Source organism: Pavona decussata, unplaced genomic scaffold (assembly GCF_977016875.1).
Source record: "Pavona decussata unplaced genomic scaffold, jaPavDecu1.1 SCAFFOLD_186, whole genome shotgun sequence".
NCBI lineage: Eukaryota > Metazoa > Cnidaria > Anthozoa > Scleractinia > Agariciidae > Pavona > Pavona decussata.
Genome location: NW_028145595.1, coordinates 1331477 through 1357023, shown reverse-complemented (window position 1 = coordinate 1357023; position 25547 = coordinate 1331477). Strand labels below are relative to the sequence as shown.

The window sequence follows — 25547 nt, the reverse complement described above, 5'->3', positions numbered from 1 at the left end:
CAAAATGTATAATGCACGTGAAGAGCGTTGTTTTGTTCATTAAACTTTTTTTTCTGCAACCACAAGTTTTAGTGCCGCATTGTTGGGCGGAAAGTTGATGCCATGCAAAATGGATAAGTGGGCAATTTTCAGCGCAAGTTTTGCTCTGCCAGTGCGTTGCGAGTTTTTGATGCAGCTTCTTAAAGTTGCAACGTGCTGTTAACGCAGCATCAACCTTTCGCGCAACAAAATTGTTGCGTTCAAAATCATCGTTACCAATTGCTACGTGTAATTTTCAAAATTGACGCGGTTTTGCATTAGGAATCGTCGTTAGTAATTGCTTCGTATAATACAAGTTTAGAAACGTGACGTCATCAATATCTCCTCTTTACAGCGTTCTCAGATACATTTTTTTAGAGAGATACCGGTTTTCACAGTCGTATATGTTCACTTTATATAGCATGAAGACTGAATATTGGACTCGCAATGGACTGCATGTGAAGAAGTAAAAAGGTAATTTATTACTTTATCTTCTATCTAAATATCACAGATATCTTTAACTTACAGCAAGCTTTTACAATGTGTAAAATGTTTTTTATAATGTGTTATACGTACGTAATGGTTACGTTAAAATTTCGACTTCGCTCACCATGTTGAAAGACGTATGTGTTTTCTACTTCTAAACTGAGCCAGTGATACACGGATCAAAAAAATGTTACGATAGACCACGAACAGTCACTTATTTACTTAAGGATAGTAAAGCAAGTGGACTATGCGAACGCGCGCGAAAATTGCCTCCCGCGAGGAATCACGACGCGCGTGGGGAAGCGAAAAAATGAGGCCATTTTCGCTTGCTCACTATTCCTAACAAAACTAAGGGATTACTCTTCTTGTAATTTTGTGACTGTTGTTAAACAAAGTCGAGCAGTTTATCATGCCTTGTTGAATGTTCAGATAGAGCAATCAATATGTTGGACAGTATTTCAATGGAATTGAGCCAGGTTTTTTCCTTTAAAAATAATGTTCAACGTGTTGTTCCAACGGCAAAAGAAATTATTAAATTAACAACAAACAACTTGTCATGTCATAAACAACAAAGTCACAACAATGCTCAAGATTTACTGGCTAACAAATGTTGCACGATTTAGAACCGTGTATCAACATTGAAGCTACAAAGTTACAAGCTAAAAACCAAAAGAAAAGTGATATATTCGGGCTCATTGTTGGATACGAGATGATTATAGCCAACTCGGCGCGTATCTATCATCTTGTATTCAACGTGAGCTCGTGGAATAATTGTTGATTATCACCTTCTGTTTGCGGATACAATCAGCTAAAGAAATGCTTGGGCAAAACATAGCACTCACAAAGACCTTAGAAAATGTATTATTTTTGAAGCCCGTCGATGTCAGCTATCCAACTTATTAAAGTTGCTACGCAACGAAACCCTTTAAAAAAACGACCTGGCCTGGACAGTTTTGATTGGACAGCGCAGGCTACACAAGTGTACGTGTGCAATGCAATTTCTCTCCACTTCAAATACTATGGTGTTGATCTTACATTCTGAAAACACCAAACTTGTTGCCTTGTCCGCGGGAGAATGAGGAGAGAGCTGCTCGTAAGCTCAGACCCAGGACCTGCAAAAGTAACGCGTCCAATGTGAGTCGATAAAACATCAAGGGTCTGGAAACGAGTTTACGCCCGAATTGTGAACAAATTTCACCTGGCCGAAAAAATGGCAAAGCTTGAAAAGTTTGTTCATATACTTTTTAAAAAAGCTAGAACGAGCTACTCAGTAGCTTTTATTTGAATGGTAATAACGTTTAGGATTTCATCCAGGAATCACCGTGTACAACATAATAAACAGCAGCACAGCTAGCCACACTATCTACAGACGCACTACTGCATGCTTGATCTAAAGACAGCGTTCATTCAGTTTCCTACCTTTCTGGTATCTTGAGGCAGAATAACGCCATCATCCCATAGTCGAGCTGTTCCGTAGTAAGCGTATGATTCCTTCTCAAACCTAATCAACAACAGAAAACGAGTTGAATCATAAGGCGTGCAATTAGATTAGGCGGTTATGTTATACACACACAAACACAGACTGCCTTCATATACAACGAAACCTTATGGACTGAATAGAAACACGCTTTTTAGGGAGATGTGATAATGTCTTTCGTTTTGCTATCAAGTAGAATTCGCTTCGTAGAATGTGTGGTGTTGCATTAAACAAAGCTTGATTCCCTTTAACGATTCTTGCAGGCTGAGATTGAATGTTTGTACTATTAAATTTTTATGTGCAAGGTTTGAAAAGAGACATAAAATCCACCTTCGATTAATCGAAATGACTTTCATTATAAATAGAACGCCTCGGCAACAATGATTATAAGCCCTTACTTCTTCAGCATTTTGTTTTTCAACGCCTTTTGTTTCTCCTCGTCAGCTTTGTCATCTTCGATTTCATTCTAAATATGATGGAAAAAATAAAACAAAAAGTAATTACTCTAATCACACATGACCGTTTCGACATCCAGCTCGCCGTACAGGCCTCCCTGTAACCCAGGGGTTAAATCTTACGACCTCCGTGCTTAAAAATAATTTCCTAAGTTTTCCCCCAAGGAAATTGGTGTCAAACGGTTAAGGCTCACATGCAGGGCAGTAAATAAGGTACATTATACGTACCTCGCCACAACACACGTCTGCCATGTCCTCTACTGTATCCATGGCAACCCGGGCAGTGGGCCACGTGAACAGGAAACGAGGATCAAACGAGCGCCCACACTGAAAATAAAAGAGAAGAGAAAAATAACATTGATACAAAAAAAATAGCTATTACGAAATACATCAGCGTGCACACACAGACCCCAACCAGTGAACCAATCGTAACTCAGTACAACATTCAATCGCTGCCAAGCGTGGAAAAAATGCAACATTGATAAACGTGGGGAAATATGTTGTTGGTGACAAACGCGGGAAACCCGCCAATGGTATTAACCCCTTAACGCCTTATATTAAAGTACAAATTCTCTTACCTTGTCCCCATACTTTTCTTATAAAAGTACTGGGGAGAAGTTTTTAAAACATCAAGAAAATTCACCTTGGGTGATCACATCCTTAATTCTCGTGCCATCAGGGGTTGAATGAGCATTTATGTTGCAAGGAGAAATTTGATGCTGATCACTCTTAGGGCTTAAAGAGTTCGGCGAGGTAAATTATGCAACCGGTCCTAAGCGCGGGAAAACGTGAAACCGATACCAAGCGCGGGAAAACATGCAACGGGTAGAAAACGCGCGAAAACAAGCCGCCAATGCGAAATATGGGGAACATACAATCAGTTTCAGATAAGGGAATGTGAATGCATGCAAACGGTGTTAGTCGCAGCAAAACATGCACCCGGTACCAAGTGCGGTAAAGCATGTCATTGCCGCAAAACAAGAGAAAACATGTAGCCAGCGCAAAGCGCGGGAAAATAGGCAGCAATTAAGTACCAAGTGCAAACAAACGCAACGTGTACCAAGTGCATAAGGCATGTTGCCAGTGTTGAGCGCGGGAAAACATGTAGCCAGCGCCAAGCGCGGGAAAACTGGCAGCAAGTACCAAGCGCAAACAAATGCAGCGTGTATTAAGTGCATAAGGCATGTTACCAGTGCTGAGCGCGGGAAAACATGTAACCGCTGCCCAGCACGTGAAAGTTCCGTGTACTACGTGCATAAGGCATCTTGCCAGTGCAGAGCGCGGGAAAACATGTAACCGGTGCCCAGCACGTGAAAGTTCCGTGTACTACGTGCATAAGGCATGTTACCAGTGCAGAGCGCGGGAAAACATGTAACCGGTGCCCAGCACGTGAAAATTCCAGAACAACTGATAGAAGTAACAATGATGGTGTTGACTTACCATCGCGTAACTACTCGGTCCAAAGCTGCCTTTCATTATAACAGTAATCTTTGGAACCTACAGAAAGTAGCAAGTTGTCAACTTAGCTGATTTAAGTGGGTTTTTATAACAAGGGTACCGTGCAGGGGCGTTGGTATAGTGGTTAGCGAGTATTTACTTTAGATCTGAGTTTTCGTCTCCGCTTTTGCGTTGTGTTCTAAACACACTGAGAAACTTTGCTCCACATTACAGGTCTCTATTCACCCAGTTGTATACGTGGGTCTCCTGTGAACAGCTTAGAAAGTGTTACAAAATGCTGGGGATAAGTTAACAATTACCCCGCGAAATTGCGCGGAATATCGCCTGATACTTAGCCGACGAGGCCGTAGGCCGAGTTAGTGTCCGTTGGGGACGTTCGACTGTACATGCATTGTATAGACTCCTTGGCCTGGTTGCGTGCTGTTTTGAACATAAGAATATGGGGCCACATGCTCACCTGTGACATCAGTTATTGTTCCATATCAAAGAAAGCCGACTTGGGGGGTGGGGGGGGGGGGTTATATAGACCGCTTGGGCACTATCATCCCTTGTACCGGCACGAGATTTTGCTAAAATTCCTTGTAGTCCATCAAACGCCAAGTTTAATCACTGGTTTTGTTTATGCAACTGGGAAACCCTTAGAAATAGCCCCCATTTTGAAAAGCTCTTATTTAAGGACGATGCCCACTAATACAGAAGTATTTTTGTGCGGTTTATGACTGTGCGGGAAAAGCCGACCTTTGCAAGGGCTATTGGAATCCAAAAAGAAAATTGGGGGTAATCACGCATTTCTCAAAGATATTTAAGCAACAATCTTTCTAAAAAGGCGCCAAAATATAAAGAAATGTATGGTAGTTTTTTCCTAAATTGAAGCTTAATTGTCTCTGAAAAATACATGGTTACCCCCAATTTTCTTTTGGGATACCAAGAGTACTTGCTAAGTTCTGCTTTCTCTGCATAGTTTTAAACCGCGCAAAAATATCCCTGTATTAGTGAGCACTACCCATAGGAAACCCGAGTATCTCGAGATGCGCAGAACGTATGCGCAGTAACAATAGTAGGCACCGTCCTTAATAGCATTTATCAGCATTTCAAGCTTCGTCTATCGTATTAATATTTTTGGGTCCTTCTCCTCTGTCAATTTTCCACCAAATAGATTAATTACATACCTGAGCGCAAGCTACCGCTGTCATCATCTTGGCTTGATCCTTAATCACGCATGCGCGCTCCTCCAATGATAAACCGGCCAGGGACTGGGGAGCAGTGTTTTGTAGGAACACTAGAGGGATATTCCGCTGACAACATAACTCCACAAAATGCGCGCCCTACACAGCAAAAACATTATTGGTTGATAAACTATGTTGGAGTTCGATTATGTTTTCTGTACGTAGTTTGTCAACGGGGCGAGTAGGATCGCTCATAAAAACGAAGAAACGACAACAAATTAATTGTAGGTTTTAAAAACCAAAACGCATCAAGCAAACGGCGTTTAGAAAATGAAAACGCACCAAGACGAATTGTACGTTTTAGAAAAGAAAACGCATCAAGTTTTGCGTTTTAAAAGAGAAAGAGAGTTGACTGAATGTGCGTTTCAAAACATGAAGACATATCAAGTAGCCGACTTTTGCGCTTTTAAAGCGAAAGCAAATCGAGTAGGCGTTATTAAAATGAAAAGCAAAAAGTATGCCTTTCAAAATTAAAGCGAACCGAGTTTGCGTTAAAAAACGACCAAGCATCGAGGTTGCGTTTAAAAAAACAAAAACGAACCAAGAATGATGCCTTTTAAGAACTCAAACACGTTAAGTATCCGTTATTTAAGCAAAAACCTATCAAGGAGGCGGTTTTTTTCTTCAAAAAAAACGTTTTGCCAATGAAAACGGATTAGTGTGGGCAGATGGTAAAATGCATCAAGTATTCAAAGCGGTCAAATAAAAGGCCCCGTAGCATTAGGGAGCAGGGATGGTGCAGCGGTGAGAGCACTCGCCTCCCACCAATGTGACCCGGGTTCGATTCCCGGACTCGGCGTCATATGTGGGTTGAGTTTGTTGTTGGTTCTCGTCCTTGCTCCGAGAGGTTTTTCGCCAGGTACTCCGGTTTTCCTCTCTCCTCAAAAACCAACATTTCCAGAGTCCAATATAATCTGGATTATTTTCACGAAGAACTTTATCATAAGTTTCTGGCTCGAGAGATTGCGCAAGCACTCCCCATGTTATTGACAATAAATAAATTACTTTACTTTCTTTGCGCACGCGCACGCGCAACCAGGAACCTGGGAGCGAGTTTTTTCTGCAGAACAAGCGAAACACTGGGAATGAGGCAGGTTGCATCTGGTAACTGTGGCGAGTCTGGGGAAATTAAATATGTTAAATAAGACATTTCCTTTCAATTAACGCCGCCAATTTACTTGACTGATCAACAACATATAGATTGAAGTTGCAATAGCCTGCAGCTGTGTTGTCTACCATAGAGAGGATTACCCTCATAATCAAAAACAAACGCGACAATGCTTGTATGTTTTGCAAAGAGTAGACGATGCGGGATTAATTTTCTCCGAAGTTTATTTCTGTGACTAGTTAGAGTTACATTTCAATGTATAGTATACACAAAAGATATTTCAAAACTGTCAAAAAGCAAAATGAACATGTTATTAAGAAACGGACTTAGAAGACGATTTACAAGTAATTTGCAAAAAGGCTATATGCTAACTTAACAAGTGCAGTATACCATTACACAACGAAGTGTTTCGTATTGAATATTTGCATAGGTTAGATGGATCACCGTTTCATGCATTTTCCAGTGAAGAAATGGAAATAAAATTAATGCAAGACCAAAATTTGTAAGTTTTTTTAAAATACTAGAAATAGGACAAGGTATACCAGTTTGGCATTTGACGATAAGTGAACGAAAAACTCGGGTTAATGCATGAGACATTGCCGAGAAAAGGAGATGTCCTATAATTCTTACTGACAAACTAATTTTAAGATACAACGTATTTCGTGTTTCAGTAACTTTTGTGTTCTTGTACCGGGGTAAGTCCGAATCGAACGCAGACTAAATTTTTCCCTTGATTGTAGATCAAAAAACAAAAACACTAATTCCGCGCTAATAATTGCCTGACACCCACTTTAAACATCGAATTCAGTACTCACTTAGAATGCAATTCAGGCTCAGAAAAACCTGGAAAAATCATGGCACTCCCCAGTTAATCAGCCCACAGAAAATCAGTAATACACTTCACTATGATCTTGGTAAATGGCATAAAAACCGAACACAATGTGGATTTGAGTCTTTCCTTAGCTTGAATTGGATCCGACGCCCTTAAAATTGGCCGGAGTGCCCTTGACTTCAGAACAGTTGGTTTTACGATCGATGCGTTTTCTTAATTCTCACGGCTTGAACAAGTAGAGTTGAACTCCGAGAATTGTAATGCGGTTTCAAACTTTTCAAATTCTTCCTGTGGTGCTGTTTGTCTATCTTCTCTAAATTTTGTCAAAATGACACCTGGGAATTGCTTTGCCAGTTTTGAATTTGTTTGTCTCCAGGGCAGACAAAGCGTTCAATACGTTTGGTAGTCATGCCCGGCTTAGATGTCCTGACATTCTTCTCAACGTCTTCCAAACTTCTTTGCGAAGATCTTTCATCAAAATACAGCAAAGGAACGGATTCACTGTGGACTCTATAAAGACCAGAGACAGTGTGAAGTTAAACGCAGTTTCCACGGCTGTGTTGCGACCGAGAATCGATGACAACCCTAGGACGCACATCAACGGCAGCGAACAGAGCAGAAAGGCAAAATATACGAGGAACATGTTTTTGACTGACTTTTTGTAAGCCACCGAGTCTAGCCTTTTTCCATTACTGCGATCATTCGTGGTTTTGCTTGAGGTCGGGTTGTCTTGAGTAGAGTTGTCCTGCGAACAAGTGGCTCTCAGATTTGAGACGGCAATGGACTGTTCTTGTATTTTATGGCGGTGCTTTCGGACGTTGCAAAATATCATGACATACGAGAAAAGGGTGATGATTAGAAACAGCGAGAAACCAGAAGCCGCTAGCAACAAGTACACTTGCAAGTTTAAGACCCATGCTATGTTCGAAAAGGCGGTTAAAATCCACGCGCAAACCAGGGCGATTTTGGCTCTGAAAAGCGTCATAAGTTCGTTGTACCTGAGGTGCAAGAACAGCGCCAAAAAGCGGTCAACGCTGATTAAGGTCATAGTCAAACATGACACACCAGCAAGTTGATTAGACACCAGCACGAACGAGATCCCAGCTACACAGTCAAGCTTGGTGTTCATGTACAAGCCGGTTATCTTGTGCAGGACGTACAAGGGTTGCGCTAGCAGCCCAACACCAAAGTCTGAAACAGCCAGGCCGAAAACGAAGTAAAACGTCGGTGAGCGGAGAGACGGCGTTCTCAAAATCGTCACCATGATCAGGGTGTTTGCAGCAAAAGCTAAGCATGAAAATACGGCATTTACCGCACAGTTCACGATGTAAACTGTATCCATGTCACCTATAGACTGTCCCCAGTATCTATCCAACAATGGGCAGGAAAATGGTGTACTGACATGCGTTTGGTTTTCTGTCGCATTTGACGCATTCATCATAATTCCCCGAAAGCTTTGGAGCTAGTGTTTATCAACGGCGAGTTTCAGTTCATGTTTGATCGCCTTTTATGCAGCTGCTCCGTTTAGCAGACGGTTTTTAGTGGTTTATGTGCAAGAGTTATGACAGTTACTCAATTAGTGACTGTCAGCTACCTAAACAGCACTTTCAAAGGGCTCACGTTACAAGTCCACCACACTTAGTTAAGCACATCACTCCTTCCAAAATAAAGGTGCGGTTTTTGTAAAAGTTAGCATGCTACTTCGCTTAGACTAAAGGGAAGTGTCTTTGGTGAGGCTGGCCTGGATCGATATAGGATTCATGTTCTGCCGCCTTGACTTGGTAAAGAAAGCGTTTATGAAAACTAAATAGCGAACGGTGGTTCCTCTCCACTCAAAAATTTACTTGAAATTTTCTTGGTTTCAAAGGTAGCTGGTCGAAATTTAACAACTGTTTTGCGAAACCTTAGTTCCCAATACCGTACTTCTGTTGAAAAAAAAAATTGGAAAAATAAACCCTTAAATTTGAATCTCAAAAATTTTGACAAACACAGCACCACAGGAAAGTACTGCTCAGTAGCTTTCATTTGAGTGGTAACACTTTAGGATTTCGTTCACAGACTCAAACGTTAGAGCCACCTTGTACAGCATAATAAACAGCACCAGGAGAAAATATTATTCACCTAGTGCTCCATAACTTTCATTTAAAAGTTTCATAATTTAGGATTTCATCAGGCTCAAACTCTAATGAAAAACCTTTAATTTCTAGAGCGGGTGAAAACTAGCAAAATTTGGGAATTTCTTCGTTACATCTTGTCTAGATGTGAGAATGCAAGTCGACAAATTTCCAAATTTAAACCGGAACTATGTAAGGGGAATGGCAAGTCGAGCGTGCGAATTTTGTGTACCAACCAAATAATAAATAAATAAAAATGCCGAAATATATTTCAAGCCACGGAAAACTGGCGAAAATTGCAGTAAAAAGAACTCGATAACGATATGGACAATACGTAAGTGCCGGCCTAAAAATAGAGCAATATGGAAAAACATTATTGATCTTGCAGGTGAAGTCTCACTCGTAATGGAAAATGAAGAAAAAATGACAGGTGGTTTGGTAAGAGCCAAGAGACCAATTCACAAACACTGAGGAACTTTAAAGAAATGTAGAAAGGATGTGATCAAAGGCTCACCGAACGAAAGACAAATGAAGTAAAAACTGTATGGAGTCAAATAAAACATTTTCCTTTTTTGTCGCCTAAAGTGACATTAATAGTAGTTAATTTCGTCTGGAACGAAAAACATCATAAACAAATTTAAAGCAATTAGAAGTGAAGCTCGCTTGGAGCCATGAAAACCACAAAGTAATAAGATATATTCGAGTTCGCATGGCGAATGAGACAACATATTAACATGAAAATGCGAGCAATAAAGCGAATCTGAGTTTCAGTGCAAGCAATATAGCGAATTTGAGTTTATTTCGTAGTAAAGTGTGGGTCATTTGGTTTGAGACAACATATTATCATCACAACGCAAGCAATAGAGCGAATCTGAGCTTAAAACAAAATACTCTTAAAGTGCCCTTAACCCTTCAATTTGTTTTCTTTTGGTAGATTTCCATATCTTTCAAGAACTTATTTTCGAAAAAAATTTTGGGAAATATTGAATCCTTTTTTTTTTACGAGCGCTAGAAGTGAAGGCAGTCTTGTCGATATTTTCACCTATCGTTCGCATTAGTCCTCCACTCGGCCAAATGTGTCCAAATATGGAGCGTGACGTAAGAAAAGGACATCGTGCAAAAATATCCGAAGATTCGCGGTAATGCTTCCATTGTAAACAGAGAAAATGGTTGGAAAATGTGTGGTTTTTGGATGCAGCAACTCTCGAAATGCAGAGAAAGGAATCAGCATGCAAAAGATTCCTTCTTATAACGATCCGAGGCTAGCCTGCAATGCAGGCGTTTTTTTGGAGCGGGAGCGCTGAATAATCCTTCGTTGCTGTCATCTTGGGCGAGGAAGCGTGAGAGGGCTGGAGCGAGTCAAAAGTGACCCGAAGGGAGAAGACGACTGGCTGAGAAATAAAGGAGGGGGGAGGGGGAGAGGAGGGAAAAGTCGCTCTCATTTCCTGCCCCCCCCCCCTCCCCCTCAGCCTCCTTCAAATACGCGAACTAAATTTATTATTCAGCGCTCGCCCATGAAAAACGCCTGCACTGCAGGCTAATCCGAGGTCTTTTCTTACGTCACAGCTAAGAAAGTGTCAAATATCGGACGCTTCTCATTGGCTCGCTCCTAATAAGCCAATGGTGAATGTAAAATAGGCAGCACACATTCTTTTGAAACAATTCTGGCTATTCTTATTGCGGTTCAGGACGGTGCCTACTAATACCGAAATATTTTTGCGCGGTTTATGACTATGGGGGAAAAGCAGATCTTAACAAGGGCTATTGAAATACAAAAAGAAAATTGGGGGGTAACGACGCATTTTTTAGAGATAAATAAGCAACAATTATTCTGAAAAGCAGTAAAGTACAAAGCAATGTATGACGTTTTTTCCATATTGAAGCTTTATTATCTATAAAAAATGCATGGTTCCCCCCAATTTTCTTTTTGGATACCAAAATCACTTGCTAATTTCTGCTTTCTCCACATAGTTTTAAACCGCGCAAAAATATTCCTGTGTTAGTAGGCACCACCCATAGGAAACCTGAGTATCTTAAGATGCGCAGAGCGTATGCGCAGTAACAAAAGTAGGCACCGTCCTTATTAAGGAATGACTATTTCTTGAAAGAACACAAGTCTGCCTATTCTCATTAAACAAAAAAAAAAGCTTTCCATAAGAACGCAGTTCCTTTATTCGGAGTGTACTGTAGTTCTTTCCAAAAACAGAATAGGTCCAAACGAACCTGATGAATTTCTATTCCAGACAAAAGCGCCCTGAGCATCGTCAAGTCTCGGCGCATGATCGGAAAATCCGAACTTTCAGCGTCGCCTCGTCCCAGTCCTCCAAAGGGGAGCTACTTAATACAACATTGCATGGAAAATAAAACGGTGGCCACCGAAGTATTAAAGCAAAAAGCTACAGTAATAAGGTAGGATTGACCCCCGTCGATTTGCCATCAGGCCCCACTTGTTCAAAGAGCGAATAACTTTATTCAGCGGATAAAATATATCATTATTGGTTGGAGTACATTTTATCCGCTGGATAGCGCTTTATTTCAGTATTGGCCAGCGTTATCCGCTCTTTGAACAACCGGGGCCTGATGTGGCGGCCTTATTGTACCGTTAACAAAGGTTTTGAAGAGAGTTAAACTTCAACTTTTTTACATATTTTCACGCTGAGTTCGTCCGGTTCCCGATGTGCCATCATCGTAAAACACAGAGTTTTTGCGACGGCCATGTTGGAGGTACAAAACAATAAAAAGATATTTACATAAAAATTAGATTTATTTCCCAAAGGAAAATCCTTTTCTTGTTTTGTACCTCCAAAACGGCGCCCGTGAAAACCCTGTACATTGGAGACGGACGAGAAGAGGCTAATTTCTCGACAGTTCGTTTTCAAGCAATACTACAGGAAAGTGCATTAGGGTTTAGGTTAAATGAAACTTAGCGTGAAAATTTCAGACCGTTCGCACCAGATGGGAGCGTTCGAGAGTGAGAGAGTTTTAGCATACGAAAGTCGAAGAAACTACATGGATGTTAAAGGTACAACGACTCTCGTTCTTTAATTCTACGGTCTAGGTATTTATCTTAAAGAAACTACAGTTGTTCGTGAAAAGTTTTGCATGTAAATGTTTAAACTTGTGTGCGGCGAGACCAATGTTTTTGACAAGGTTTCTAGCGTCACGCCTATTGAATGAATTAATACTTTCCTTTGGCTAAAAAATTAACAACGCCCTCAAACGATACAAGAGCGATAACAGCAAAAGAAATTGGGTTCCATTTAGAGAGTTTTAGTTAAATTCTGATGTTTTTAACTGGTGTTTGGCAGAAGCATTGCAAAATTTTCACCAGTTCCTATTTTGCATGTGAAGAAGCTTTCTTGCTCTTGTTTTTTGGTCAAATTCCTGCGCAATTTTGCGGTTTTATTTTTGCTGTCTCTTTGGAGAGTAAAACTTTTGAGGAAAATGAAAACAGAAACAAACAAGCAAAAAACAACTTAACTAGCTGGGAACAAAAATTTTTTTGTCGTTCTTCCGTTTTACAGCTTAAAATGCCAATAATTAGCGGAGCTTTAAAATAGGAAATCTCGTACATCGCGTGAAACTTGAACTAATTAGCCAATAGACCGAGTCGGCTAACGCAATGTTGTACCCAATTCAAATCCTTTGGGCATTAAAGGTTTTGTTCCAAGTATTTCCATATCATTTAAATGTGAATGCTACATTATAATGCAAATGCAATAAACAAAGAATCTTAACCCCGGGGGATCTGAATTGGGTACAACATTGCGTTAGCCGAATGGGTCTATAGTAGCAAATTAACCTTTTTCGACCAAACGTTCTGCCTCACGTTTTTCGCAACAACCTGCCAGGCTTTTAGAAAATTCCGACCATTTTCCATACTCAAGGTTTCCGTGGATTTTCAATAGCTCATACGATTGGTTTCGAATATGTTCCTAAAATTTCCGACAATCGCCGAGGAAATTATTGGGAATTTTCAGCAACCATGACGTCAACGTAAACGCTAACGAAAATGAAATTTGCGTCCTCTAAACTACCTCGCGATTATTGCAACGCATGAAATTTGTAGCTTTCTGAACAGTACTGTATCCAGGCGGTGTTGTAGTTCAGAAAAAGAAAGGAAATTTTAATTAAAATCAACAATCACATGACTTGTTCACTTTGTCCATAAAACTTTAAATTTGGCCCTTTGACGTTGTTGTTTTCCACAGGACGGCAAAGAAATGTACCAAAATGTATAATGCACATGCAGATCAGAGCGTTGTTTTGCTCATTAAACCTTTTTTCTGTCGTTCTCGTTGCTGTCTCCGTAGTTGCTCCTTAAACTGATCTTACACGCCTGACGCGATGATTCGCAGCGACGATTTTCAGCGCAAAATCTACTGATCTGCAACCACAAGTTTTAGTGCTGCAATGTCGTGCGGAAAGTTGACACCATGCAAAATGGATAAGTGGACGATTTTCAGCGCAAGTTTTGCTCTGCCAGTGTTTGCGAGTTTTTGATGCAGCTTCTTAAACTTGCAACGTGCTGTTGATGCGGAAATTGCGCTCAAAATCTTCCTCGCACACATCAGCATTAACCTTTCGCGCAACAAAATTGTTGAGTTCAAAATCATTGACGCGGTTTTGCGCTACGAATCGTCGTTGGTAATCGCTTCCTTCGTATAATACAAGTTTAGAAGCGTGGTGACGTCATCTTTACAGCGTTCTCAGAAACATTTTTTAATAGGAGTGATCCCGGTTTTCACTATTGTATATGTTCCCTTTACATAGCATCAAGAACTGATTACTTCAGTGACTCGCAATGGACTGCATGTGAAGAAGTTAAAAGGTAATTTATTCCTTTATCTTCTATCTAAGTATCACATACAGCTATTTCAATTAACGTTGTTGGATCAAAATAGAGCTAAAAGACAAGACCGCAATGTTTTGTGGGATTATTTTTTATGAATAATTTCATCAAAATCATCCCTGCACGTGCAGGTCATTGTACTGCTAATTACAACCTATTGTTTTCTCCAGGCATGACTGATTTTGATGAATTTATTCATAAAAATCCCACGTAAACTTTCGGTCTTGTCTTTTAGCTTCATGCTTTGAACCGACAACGTTAGTTGAAATGACTGTATATGTTTAACTTACAGCAAGCTTCTAAAATGTGTAAAATGGTTTTTATAATGTGTTATATGTACGTAATGGTTACGTTAAAATTTCGACTTCGCTCACCAAGTTGACAGACGTATGTGTTTTCTACTTCTAAAACCAGTGATACACGGATCAAAAAAATTTTGCGATAGACGAGCGGACTACGCGAACGCGTGCGAAAATTGTCTCTCGCGAGGATTCACGACGCGCGTGGGGAAGCGAAAAAATGAGGCAATTTTCGCTTGCTCACTATTCCTAACAAAACTAAGGGATTACTCTTATTGCGACTGTTGTTAAACAAAGTCGAGTAGTTTATCATGCCTTGTTGAATGTTCAAATAAGCCAATCAACATGTTGGACAATTTTTCAATGGAATAGAGCCAGCCTTTTTTCGGTTAGAAAAATTGTTCAACGTGTTGCTCAAGCGGCATAAGAAAACAACAATAAACAACTTGCCATGGCAACAACAAAGTCACAACAATGCTCAAGATTTACTGGTTAACAAATGTTGAACGATTTAGAACCGTGTATCAACATCGAAAGAACCAAAAGAAAAGTGATATATTCGAGCTCATTGTTGGATACGAGATGATTATAGCCAACTCGGCGCGTATCTATCATCTTGAATTCAACACGCGCTCGTGGAATAATTGTTTATTATCTCCTTTCTGTTTAACAATTAGATTATTCGCTCTCGATTTCTATCGCGTGATAGCTGATGAGGGCGCAGCCCGAATCAGCTATCACGCGATAGAAATCGAGAGCGAATAATCTAATTGTTTTAGTATAAATCTAGTAGTCGTTCAAAACTAAACAAGTAAATTATCTATATCCTCATCGCAGACACTTCGAAAACGCGAGGAAGCGGACGCCATTTTTTTGAAAACCGCTACTCACTTTCTATCACAGTATAAATAGCGACTAGCGTAGCCAATCAGAGAACGGCATCCGTGATAGAACACTAGTAGATTTATAGTACTTAACAATTAGATTATGAGCTCGAGATTTCTATCGCGTGATAGTTGATGAGGGCGAAGCCCGAATCAACTATCACGCATAGAAATTGAGAGCGAATAATCTAATTGTTTCAGTATAAATCTACTAGTCGTTCAAAGCTAAACAAGTAAATTATCTATTTCCTCATCGCAGACACTTCGAAAACGCGAAGAAGCGAGCGCCATTTTGTTGAAAATCGCTACTCACTATCTATCACAGAATAGATAGCGAGTAGCGTAGCCAATCAGAGAACGGCATTCGTGATAGAACACTAGTAGATTTATACTAATTGCGGATATAATCAGACAAAGAAGTACTTGGGCAAAACATAGCACTCACAAAGATTCTTAGAAAATCATCTTTTAAAGCCTGTGGTTGCCAGCTATCCCACTTAGTAAACTTGCTACGCAACGAAACCCTTCTGCAGAAACGACCAGGCCTGAACAGTTTTGATTGAACAGCGCATGTTATGCAAGTGTGCGTGTGTGATGGCATTTCTCTTGAGTTCAAATACTATGGTGTTGCTCTCACATCCTGAAAACACCAAACTTGTTGCCTTGTCCGCGGGAGAATGAGGAGAGAGCTGCTCGTAAGCTCAGACCCAGGACCTGCAAAAGTGACGCGTCCAATGTGAGTCGAAAAACATCAAGGGTCTGGAAACGAGTTTATGCCCGAGTTGTGAACAAATGTCACCTGGCCGAAAAAATGGCAAAGCTTGAAAAGTTTGTTCATATACTTTTTAAAAAAGCTAGAACGAGCTACTCAGTAGCTTTTATTTGAATGGTAATACCGTTTAGGATTTCATCCAGGAATCACCGTGTACAACATAATACACAGCAGCACAGCTAAAAGCATTATCCACACGCTCAATACAGTATGCTTGATCTAAAGACAGCGTTCATTCAGTTTCCTACCTTTCTGGTGTCTTGAGGCAGAATAACACCATCATCCCATAGTCGAGCTGTTCCGTAGTAAGCGTATGATTCCTTCTCAAACCTAATCAACAACAGTAAACGCGTCGTTAAAAACAGTTGAATCATAACAAATTGTTACCAAGCGAAGGCGTCTAATTAGATTAGGTGGTTATGTTATACACACACAAACACAGACTGGCTTTCATATACAACGAAACCTTATGGACTGAATAGAAACACGCTTTTTAGGAAGATGTGTAAATGTCTTTCGTTTTGCTATCGAGCAGAATTCGCTTCGTAGAACATGTGGTGTTGCGTTAAACAAAGCTTAAATCCCTTTTAGGATTATATTCAGCGTGATAAATTCAATCAACACTCGCAGGCTGAGATTGAATGTTTGTATTATTGAATTTTAGTATGGAAGGTTCGAAAAGAGACGTGGAATCCACTTTCGATTAATCGGAATGACTCTTATTGTAAATGGAACGCTTCGGCCGCTTTCAATACTTACTTCTTCAACATTTTGTCCTTCAATGCCTTTTGTTTCTCTTCATCAGCTTTATCATCTTCGATTTCATTCTAAATAGGATGGAAATATAACAAAAAGAAGTACTCTAATCACACATGACCCTTTCGACATCGCTGAGTAAATGGCCAAGCTCGCTCGCTACAGGCCTCCCTGTAACCCAGCGGTTAAATCCTTCGACCTCCGTGCTTAAAAACAATTTCCCAAGTTTTTCCCCTGCTCGAAAAGCAATGAAAAAGGAAATTGGTGTCAAACAGTTAAGGCTCACATGCAGGGCAGTACAAAGGGTACATTATACGTACCTCGCCACAACACACGTCTGTCATGTCCTCTACTGTATCCATGGCAACCCGCGCAGTAGGCCACGTGAACAGGAAGCGAGGATCAAACGAGCGCCCACACTGAAAATAAAAGAGAAGAGAAAAATAATATTGATACAAAAAATAGCTATTACGATATACATCAGCGTGCACACACAGACCCCAACCAGTGAACCAATCGTAACTCAGTACAACATTCAATCGGTGCCAAGCGTGAAAAAAATGCAACATTGATAAACGTGGGAAAATATGTTGTTGGTGACAAACGCGGGAAACACACAAATGGTGTAAACCCCTTAACGCCTTGTATTAAAGTACAAATTCTCTTATCTTGTCCCCATACTTTTTTTTATAAAAGTACAGGAGAGAAGTTATCAAAATATCAAGAAAATTCACCTTGGGTGATCATATCCTTAATTCTCATGACCTCAGGGGTTGAATAAGCATTGATGTTGCAAGGAGAAATTTGATGCTGATCACTGTTAGGGCTTAAAGAGTTGAGCGAGGTAAAGTATGCAATCGGTCCCAAGCGCGGGAAAACGTGAAACCGATACCAAGCGCGGGTAAACGTGAAACCGGTCCCAAGCGCGGGAAAACATGCAACGGGTAGAAAACGCGCGAAAACAAGCCACCAATGCGAAATATGAGGAACATGCAATCAGTTCCAGATAAGGGAATGTGAATGCATGCAAACGGTGTCAGTCGCAGTAAAACATGCACCCGGTACCAAGTGCGGTAAAGCATGTCATTGCCGCAAAACAACATGTAGCCAGCGCAAAGCGCGGGAAAATAGGCAGCAATTAAGTACCAAGCGCAAACAAACGCAACGTGTACCAAGTGCATAAGGCATGTTACCAGTGTTGAGCGCGGGAAAACATGTAGCCAGCGCCAAGCGCGGGAAAACTGGCAGCAACTACCAAGCGCAAACAAATGCAGCGTGTATTAAGTGCATAAGGCATGTTACCAGTGCTGAGCGCAGGAAAACATGTAACCGGTGCCCAGCACGTGAAAGTTCCGTGTACTACGTGCATAAGGCATGTTACCAGTGCAGAGCGCGGGAAAACATGTAACCGGTGCCCAGCACGTGAAAGTTCCGTGCACTACGTGCATAAGGGATGTTACCAGTGCAGAGCGCGGGAAAACATGTAACCGGTACCCAGCACGTGAAAGTTCCGTGTACTACGTGCATAAGGCATGTTACCAGTGCAGAGCGCGGGAAAACATGTAACCGGTGCCCAGCACGTGAAAATTCCGGAACAACTGTTAGACGTAACAATGAAGGTGTTCACTTACCATTGCGTAACTACTCGGTCCAAAGCTGCCTTTCATTATGACAGTAATCTTTGGAACCTACAGAAAGTAGCAAGTTGTCAACTTAGCTGATTTAAGTGGGTTTTTATAACAAGGGTACTGTGCAGGGGCGTTGGTATAGTGGTTAGCGAGTATTTACTTTGGATCTGAGTTTTCGTCTCCGCTTTTGCATTGTGTTCTAAAAAAAACTGAGAAACTTTCCTTCACATTACACGTCTCTATTCACCCAGTTGTATACGTGGGTCTCCTGTGAACAGCTTAGAAAGTGTTACAAAATGCTGGGGATAAGTTGACAATTACCCTGCGAAATTGCGCGGAATATCGCCTGATACTTAGCCGACGAGGCCGTAGGCCGGGTTAGTGTCCGTTGGGGACGTTCGACTGTACATGCATTGTATAGACCCCTTGGCCGGGTTGCGTGCTGTTTTGAACATAAGAATATGGGGCCACATGCTCACCTGTGACATCACTTATTGTTCCATACCAAAGAAAGCCGACTCGGGGGGTGGGAGGGGTTATATAGACCGCTTGGGCACTATCATCCCTTGTACCGGCACGAGATTTTGCTCAAATTCCTTGTAGTCCATCAAACGCCAAGTTTAATCACTGGTTTTGTTTATGCAACTGGGAAACCCTTAGAAATAGCCCCCATTTTGAAAAGCTCTTATTTAAGGACGATGCCTACTAATACAGAAGTATTTTTGTGCGGTTTATGACTGTGCGGGAAAAGCAGACCTTTGCAAGGGCTATTGGAATCCAAAAAGAAAATTGGGGGTAATCACGCATTTTTCAGAGATAATTAAGCAACAATATTTCTAAAAGGCGCCAAAATATAAAGAAATGTATGGTAGTTTTTTCCTAAATTGAAGCTTAATTGTCTCTGAAAAATGCATGGTTACCCCCAATTTTCTTTTGGGATACCAAGAGCACTTGCTAAGTTCTGCTTTCTCTGCATAGTTTTAAACCGCGCAAAAATATCCCTGTATTAGTAGGCACCACCCATAGGAAACCCGAGTATCTCGAGATGCGCAGAACGTATGCGCAGTAACAATAGTAGGCACCGACCTTAATAGCGTTTATCAGCATTTCAAGCTTCGTCTATCGTATTAATATTTTTGGGTCCTTCTCCTCTGTCAATTTTCCACCAAATAGATTAATTATATACCTGAGCGCAAGCTACCGCTGTCATCATCTTGGCTTGATCCTTAATCACGCATGCGCGCTCCTCCAATGATAAACCGGCCAGGGACTGGGGAGCAGTGTTTTGTAGGAACACTAGAGGGATATTCCGCTGACAACATAACTCCACAAAATGCGCGCCCTACACAGCAAAAACATTATTGGTTGATAAAGTATGATGGAGTTCGATTATGTTTTCTGTAAGTAGTTTGTCAACGGGGCGAGTAGGATCGCTCATAAAAACGAAGAAACGACAACAAATTAATTGTAGGTTTTAGAAACCAAAATGTATCAAGCAAACGGCGTTTAGAAAATGAAAACGCACCGAGAGGAACTGTACGTTTTAGAAAAGAAAACGCATCAAGTTTTGCGTTTTAAAAGAGAAAGAGGGTTGACTGAATGTGCGTTTCAAAACATGACGACATATCAAGTAGCCGACTTTTGCGCTTTTAAAGCGAAAGCAAATCGAGTAGGCGTTATTAAAACGAAAAGCAAAAAGTGTGCCTTTCAAAATTAAAGCGAACCGAGTTTGCGTTAAAAAACGACCAAGCATCGAGGTTGCGTTTAAAAAAACAAAAACGAACCAAGAATGATGCCTTTTAAGAACTCAAACACGTTAAGTATCCGTTATTTAAGCGAAAAGCTATCAAGGGGGCGGTTTTTTTCTCCAAACAAAAACGTTTTGCAAATGAAAACGGATTAGTGTGGGCAGATGGTAAAATGCATCAAGTATTCAAAGCGGTCAAATAAAAGGCCCCGCAGCATTAGGGAGCAGGGATGGTGCAGCGGTGAGAGCACTCTCCTCCCACCAATGTCACCCGGCTTCGATTCCCGGACTCGGCGTCATATGTGGGTTGAGTTTGTTGTTGGTTCTCGTCCTTGCTCCGAGAGGTTTTTCTCCGGGTACTTCGGTTTTCCTCTCTCCTCAAAAACCAACATTTCCAGAGTCCAATATAATCTGGATTATTGTTACGAAGAACTTTATCATGAGTTTCTGGCTCGAGAGATTGCGCAAGCACTCCCCATGTTATTGACAATAAATAAATTACTTTACTTTATTTGCGCACGCGCACGCGCAACGAGTTTTTTCTGCAGAACAAGCGAAACACTGGGAATGAGGCAGGTTGCATCTGGTAACTGTGGCGAGTCTGGGGAAATTAAATATGTTAAATAAGACATTTCCTACAAATTAACGCCGCCAATTTACTTGACTGATCAACAACATATAGATTGAAGTTGTAATAGCCTGCAGCTGTGTTGTCTACCATAGAGAGGATTACCCTCATAATCAAAAACAAACGCGACAATGCTTGTATGTTTTGCAAAGGGTAGACGATGCGGGATTAATTTTCTCCGAAGTTTATTTCTGTGACTAGTTAGAGTTACATTTCAATGTATAGCATACACAAAAGATATTTCAAAACTGAACTTCATTGGCTAAATATTAAACATAGAAATTATTTCAAAATAGTTTTCATCACATATAAAGCTCTCCATGGCACCGCCCCAAAATATATACGGGACCTAATCACATTGAAGCCGAACTCCAGTTATGGTTTGAGATCCAATGATAACTATACGCTCAAACCACTGGCAGTTAAAACGCTGCCCACCCTCGGGGACTGAGCCTTCGCTACTGCGGCTCCTCGATTGTAGAATGGACTACCTCTAGAACTCAGGAAGGAACACAGTCTTAACATTTTTAAACGGAAACTTAAGACTCTCCTTTTTAAAAGAGCATATCTCGATTAGTCCTTTAGAATAACTTTTATACGATTTTTAATTTTTAACAGAATTAGTTAGCATGATGTTTATGATCTAATTTTTATGCTTTTACAGTTTACTTTTTAACACTATATATATTGTTTAATTAATACCATTTGTAAAGCGCATTTGAAAACTTCAGTTGAATTTGCGCTTAAGAAATGATTATTATTATTATTATTATTATTATTATTATTATTATTATTATTATTATTATTATTATTATTATTATTATTATTATTATTATTATTATTATTATTATTAGCACTAAAACATTGCCAATTTTACCCATGGGCGATAACTTAGATTTCCCTATAATGACTTTCTATGGCTTCACTGTATACCTATTTATCATAATATCAAAACAAAGTTCTGGGTAAATGAAAATAAATGACCCGCTAGCCTTCAGATTTATCAGCATTTTCTTGAGATTTGGCGATCGAAGCGCAAAAAAGATGGCGTGACAGACTGTCACGGGTACAAATAGTTTTTCTTATTAGAAAAAAATGAAGCGGCATTTTTAAACGGAAGCATTTTTCATTCGCAGTAGAAAATTCTTTGGATCGAAAGTTCGGTAGCGTTACTGACCAACATATATGGCGGCTACTTTTTAATTATGGATGGAAATTCCAGAGTATCCGTTTGCTCTGATGCGGAGTCCAATTCGTCATTGTGGCTGAATATTATTGTGTTGCCAACATCTTTATGGCATCTATAGAAAAGGAGATCTTAAGGCAAAGCGTTAACAAACCACTAACGTGGAAAAGGTTCATTGACGATGTATTTTGCTTGTGGGATACAATACAAACAAAGAAGAAATAGAACATTTCATTGAGCAAGCAAATTCGTACCACCCTACCATAAAGTTTACCGCTGAAGTCTCACAATTAAAAACAACATTCTTGGATACAACAGTCTATAAGGGAGAGAGATTCGAGAAAGAATCGATTCTCGACATGCGCACACATTACAAACCTACTGAAACATTTCAGTACACAAACTACAAACTACCACCCAGCAGGCGTCAAAAAAGGCTTCGTTAAAGGAGAAGCCCTTAAGCTGCTGAGGACAAACTCTTCTAAAGTAGTGTTTGAGGAAAACATTAAAAAAATTAAAACACGCCTGGCATCGAGAGGTTATCCTAGTAACCTGATGGACAAAATCCTCTTCGAAGTTAACTTCGCAGAGAGAAAGAACGCTCTTACACCACAGGGAGTCCACAAAAGTTGTGAAAAAGAATTAAATTAATAAATTATTGACTTACTTTGTTCGTTTCTTGCGGTTTTCTATAGTGCTCATTTGCATAAAATTTACGCGACAGCACTAATGTCGTGTACTGAGTTGTGCGCGAGCGGATCTAAGCTCTGCTGACTTTACTATATATATATTGACAAGGGAGACAACTTTTTCGCGAAACAATTTGAACACACTCAGCAAAATAGCTTTGAACGCTCGACTTGTTCGCCGCTTTGCAACCAAATTCGTATCAAATGAAAGCTGGATAAATTTGGGAACACACTTACCTGTCAGAATCCCAAGAAGAAACAATTTTGAGCCAGCATTTTAGCTCCGTTTTCGTAGTTTTGCTCGGTGAAGTTTTTCGCAACAGCTGCGGCCAGTTACCTTGGCGCAGACGTCACAGATTTACGCGCCATCACGAGCGAAATGTCGCCTCTCCCTACCTCGCAAAGATGTTTTTGCGCGACAGCTATAGACAGTCATCGCTCCCCGTTTAGTCACAAATTGCGCGAACTGACATTCTTCTTTGGGTTTATTTATAAAATTTAGGTTTGCGCGACAAGTCGGCCGAAAATTTTTTCCGGTCTCGCGCAATTTGTGACTAAACAGGGAGCGATGACTGTCCATAGCTGTCGCGCAAAAACATCTTTGCGAGGTAGGGAGAGGCGACATTTCGCTCGTGATGGCGCGTAAATCTGTGACGTCTGCGCCAAGGTAACTGGCCGCAGCTGTTGCGAAAAACTTCACCGAGCAAAACTACGAAAACGGAGCTAAAATGCTGGCTCAAAATTGTTTCTTCTTGGGATTCTGACAGGTAAGTGTGTTCCCAAATTTATCCAGCTTTCATTTGATACGAATTTGGTTGCAAAGCGGCGAACAAGTCGAGCGTAGCTTGCACCATTGCAAGATATTTTGCACGCTTCATAGCGTCATGTTTATACATTGTTGTCATATTTTGTTTTGTCTGTTTGCTGCGCTTCTTAGCGCCTACTCGTGCGTTATGCTTCATAGCCTTTTGGCTTGTTTATGGACATTCCGCCTTATGGTAGTATTTTCTTTCCTTGTTGTTTTTGTCACGGGTACTGTTTTCTCGTGATTTCCTGATTATTATTTTGTTTTCTATTTTATGCCGTTTGATTTTTTCTCCTTTTGTTTTTCTTTACAAGTTTCCATTACTGATGGTGCGGCTGGTATTCAAGCTTTGAAGCCTTTGTCTGTGTTGGTTCCTGTTTTTCTCGTGGCGAGCAGGGCACCATCGACTGTGAAAGGATATCACACGCATTTTCGAAAATGGAAGGCATGGGCTGCCAAGTTTCCTGAAGTGGAATATTTTCCTGCTTCGGATAATCATTTTGCACTTTATCTCATTAGTTTACTCCAGTCCGGTTATTCGTTTTCTACCATTGTTTCTACTTTTTACAGCATTAATTTTTTCCATAGTTCGTGTGCTGTTCGCAACCCTTGCAATAGTGGTTTTGTTAAAGCTATTTTGGAAGGCTGTAAGCGTCTTGCTGCTAACTCTGTCTCTTCCAAGAAGAGACTTCCTATTTGTCCTGAGCATTTGCATGCTCTCGTTTTGAAGTTTGCGGGTGTAGATGCTAGTTTGCTTGATATCCGCGACGTTTGTATTTGCCTTGTTGCCTTTGCTGGTTTTTTGCGTTTTAATGAGCTTGCTAATATTAAATGGTGTGATGTTGTTTTCAGTGATACTTATTTTTCCCTTTTCATCCCAAGGAGCAAGTCTGATCAATATGGGTCTGGCGCTACTAGAGTAATTGCTAGGACTGGTAATCCTACTTGCCCATTTGGAATGTTGTCTCGTTATGCCAAGCTTAGTGGTGACAGTTTAAATTCTACTCAATTTGTTTTTCGTTCCCTGTACAAACGCAAGGATCGGCGTTATGCCCTTCGAGATGGTTCAAATCTCTCGTATTCTAGGGCTAGGGAGTTATTTATTAATAAGTTTAAAGCTATAGGTTTAGATATGAGGCTTTATGGCCTCCATTCCCTTAGGATTGGGGGTGCGACTGCCGCTGCCAATAATGATTTACCGGATCGTGTTATTAAGAAGCATGGTCGTTGGAAGTCTGAGAATGCTAAGGATATTTACTGTAGGGAAGATATCCAACATCAACTCTTAGTTACTCTGAACATTGGACTCTAGTTTATTTTTGTTGTTTCTTTTTACTTTTTTCCTCCCATTCGCTTTGTCTATCTTGATAATTACTGGCGGCTCCCTCCACTACTGTTGTGTTCATTACTCATTCAACTTACATTAGAAATGATTTCTATTCGGCTGAGCGTAGCGATAGAGAATAGAAATGTATTTCTTTTGGTTGTTAATTTGGTTGTATTGTTTCTATTCCCATTAGGGGTTTCATGCACCTTTATAAACCACTCCTTGCGCATATCACACCACTTGACGCCGACCAGTTTTTCTCGAGGCTAATTTTTTCCGTATATAGTTGTTACTAGTTATCATTTAGAGTAAAGTTCTAGCCTTGTCTAGACATTTTTTCTATATCCTACTTCGAAAATGTTTCGCTGAGTTGTACTTTTTGTTATTGAACTGTTCAGCATTTATATTTTGTTTTGTAATTGTATATTTTATATGGACTGTGTTTTGTCTTTGCTTGTATCTTGGCACTGTACTATTGTAATAAACGATAATTACTGGCGGCTCCCTCCACTACTGTTGTGTTCATTACTCATTCCACTTACATTAGAAATGATTTCTATTCGGCTGAGCGTAGCGATAGAGAATAGAACAGATGTTATTACATGACTCTGTGACTGGCTGTGGATTGATACGCGGCCGGCCAAAGTTAAGGAAAATTCCGCCCGACCGGAAGCGAATTTTGAACTCAACTGAACTGAAAATCGTTTTTCGCTTGTTCACGCGTAAGGAGGCCGTATTTGGAAAAACTAACTACAGCCCCTTTTGTTTCTTACTAAGGCCTACCTATGAGCAAAATATGA

At 40.5% G+C, this 25547-nt stretch overlaps 4 protein-coding genes across 5 annotated transcripts in view; all 4 read right to left on the bottom strand.

Moving 5' to 3' along the window:
* Positions 1-479: 479 nt before the first annotated feature.
* LOC146462616 (putative methylcrotonoyl-CoA carboxylase beta chain, mitochondrial) lies at positions 480-5348 on the bottom strand. The gene is made up of 6 exons (XM_085085340.1): positions 5064-5348; positions 3877-3933; positions 2665-2763; positions 2380-2447; positions 1924-2005; positions 480-1616 (listed from the first exon to the last, which is right to left on the bottom strand). The coding sequence occupies exons 1-6, from the start codon at positions 5088-5090 to the stop codon at positions 1536-1538; spliced, it is 414 nt and encodes a 137-aa protein (XP_084941466.1). The 5' UTR covers positions 5091-5348; the 3' UTR covers positions 480-1535.
* Positions 480-25547, bottom strand: part of LOC146462613 (putative methylcrotonoyl-CoA carboxylase beta chain, mitochondrial) — a 45838-nt gene continuing 20770 nt past the window's right edge. For both annotated transcript variants that reach the window (XM_085085339.1, XM_085085338.1), the window contains one exon: positions 480-1246. The gene's annotated coding sequence lies outside the window, so the exon portion shown is untranslated. The remainder of the gene's footprint in view (positions 1247-25547) is intronic.
* On the bottom strand, positions 7467-8498 carry LOC146462615 (beta-3 adrenergic receptor-like). Its single transcript, XM_085085321.1, has one exon. It carries the CDS (start codon positions 8496-8498, stop codon positions 7467-7469), a length of 1032 nt encoding a protein of 343 aa, XP_084941447.1.
* Positions 13991-19716, bottom strand: LOC146462614 (putative methylcrotonoyl-CoA carboxylase beta chain, mitochondrial). Its single transcript, XM_085085333.1, has 6 exons — positions 19552-19716; positions 18369-18425; positions 17058-17156; positions 16741-16808; positions 16230-16311; positions 13991-15923 (listed from the first exon to the last, which is right to left on the bottom strand). The coding sequence occupies exons 1-6, from the start codon at positions 19576-19578 to the stop codon at positions 15843-15845; spliced, it is 414 nt and encodes a 137-aa protein (XP_084941459.1). The 5' UTR covers positions 19579-19716; the 3' UTR covers positions 13991-15842.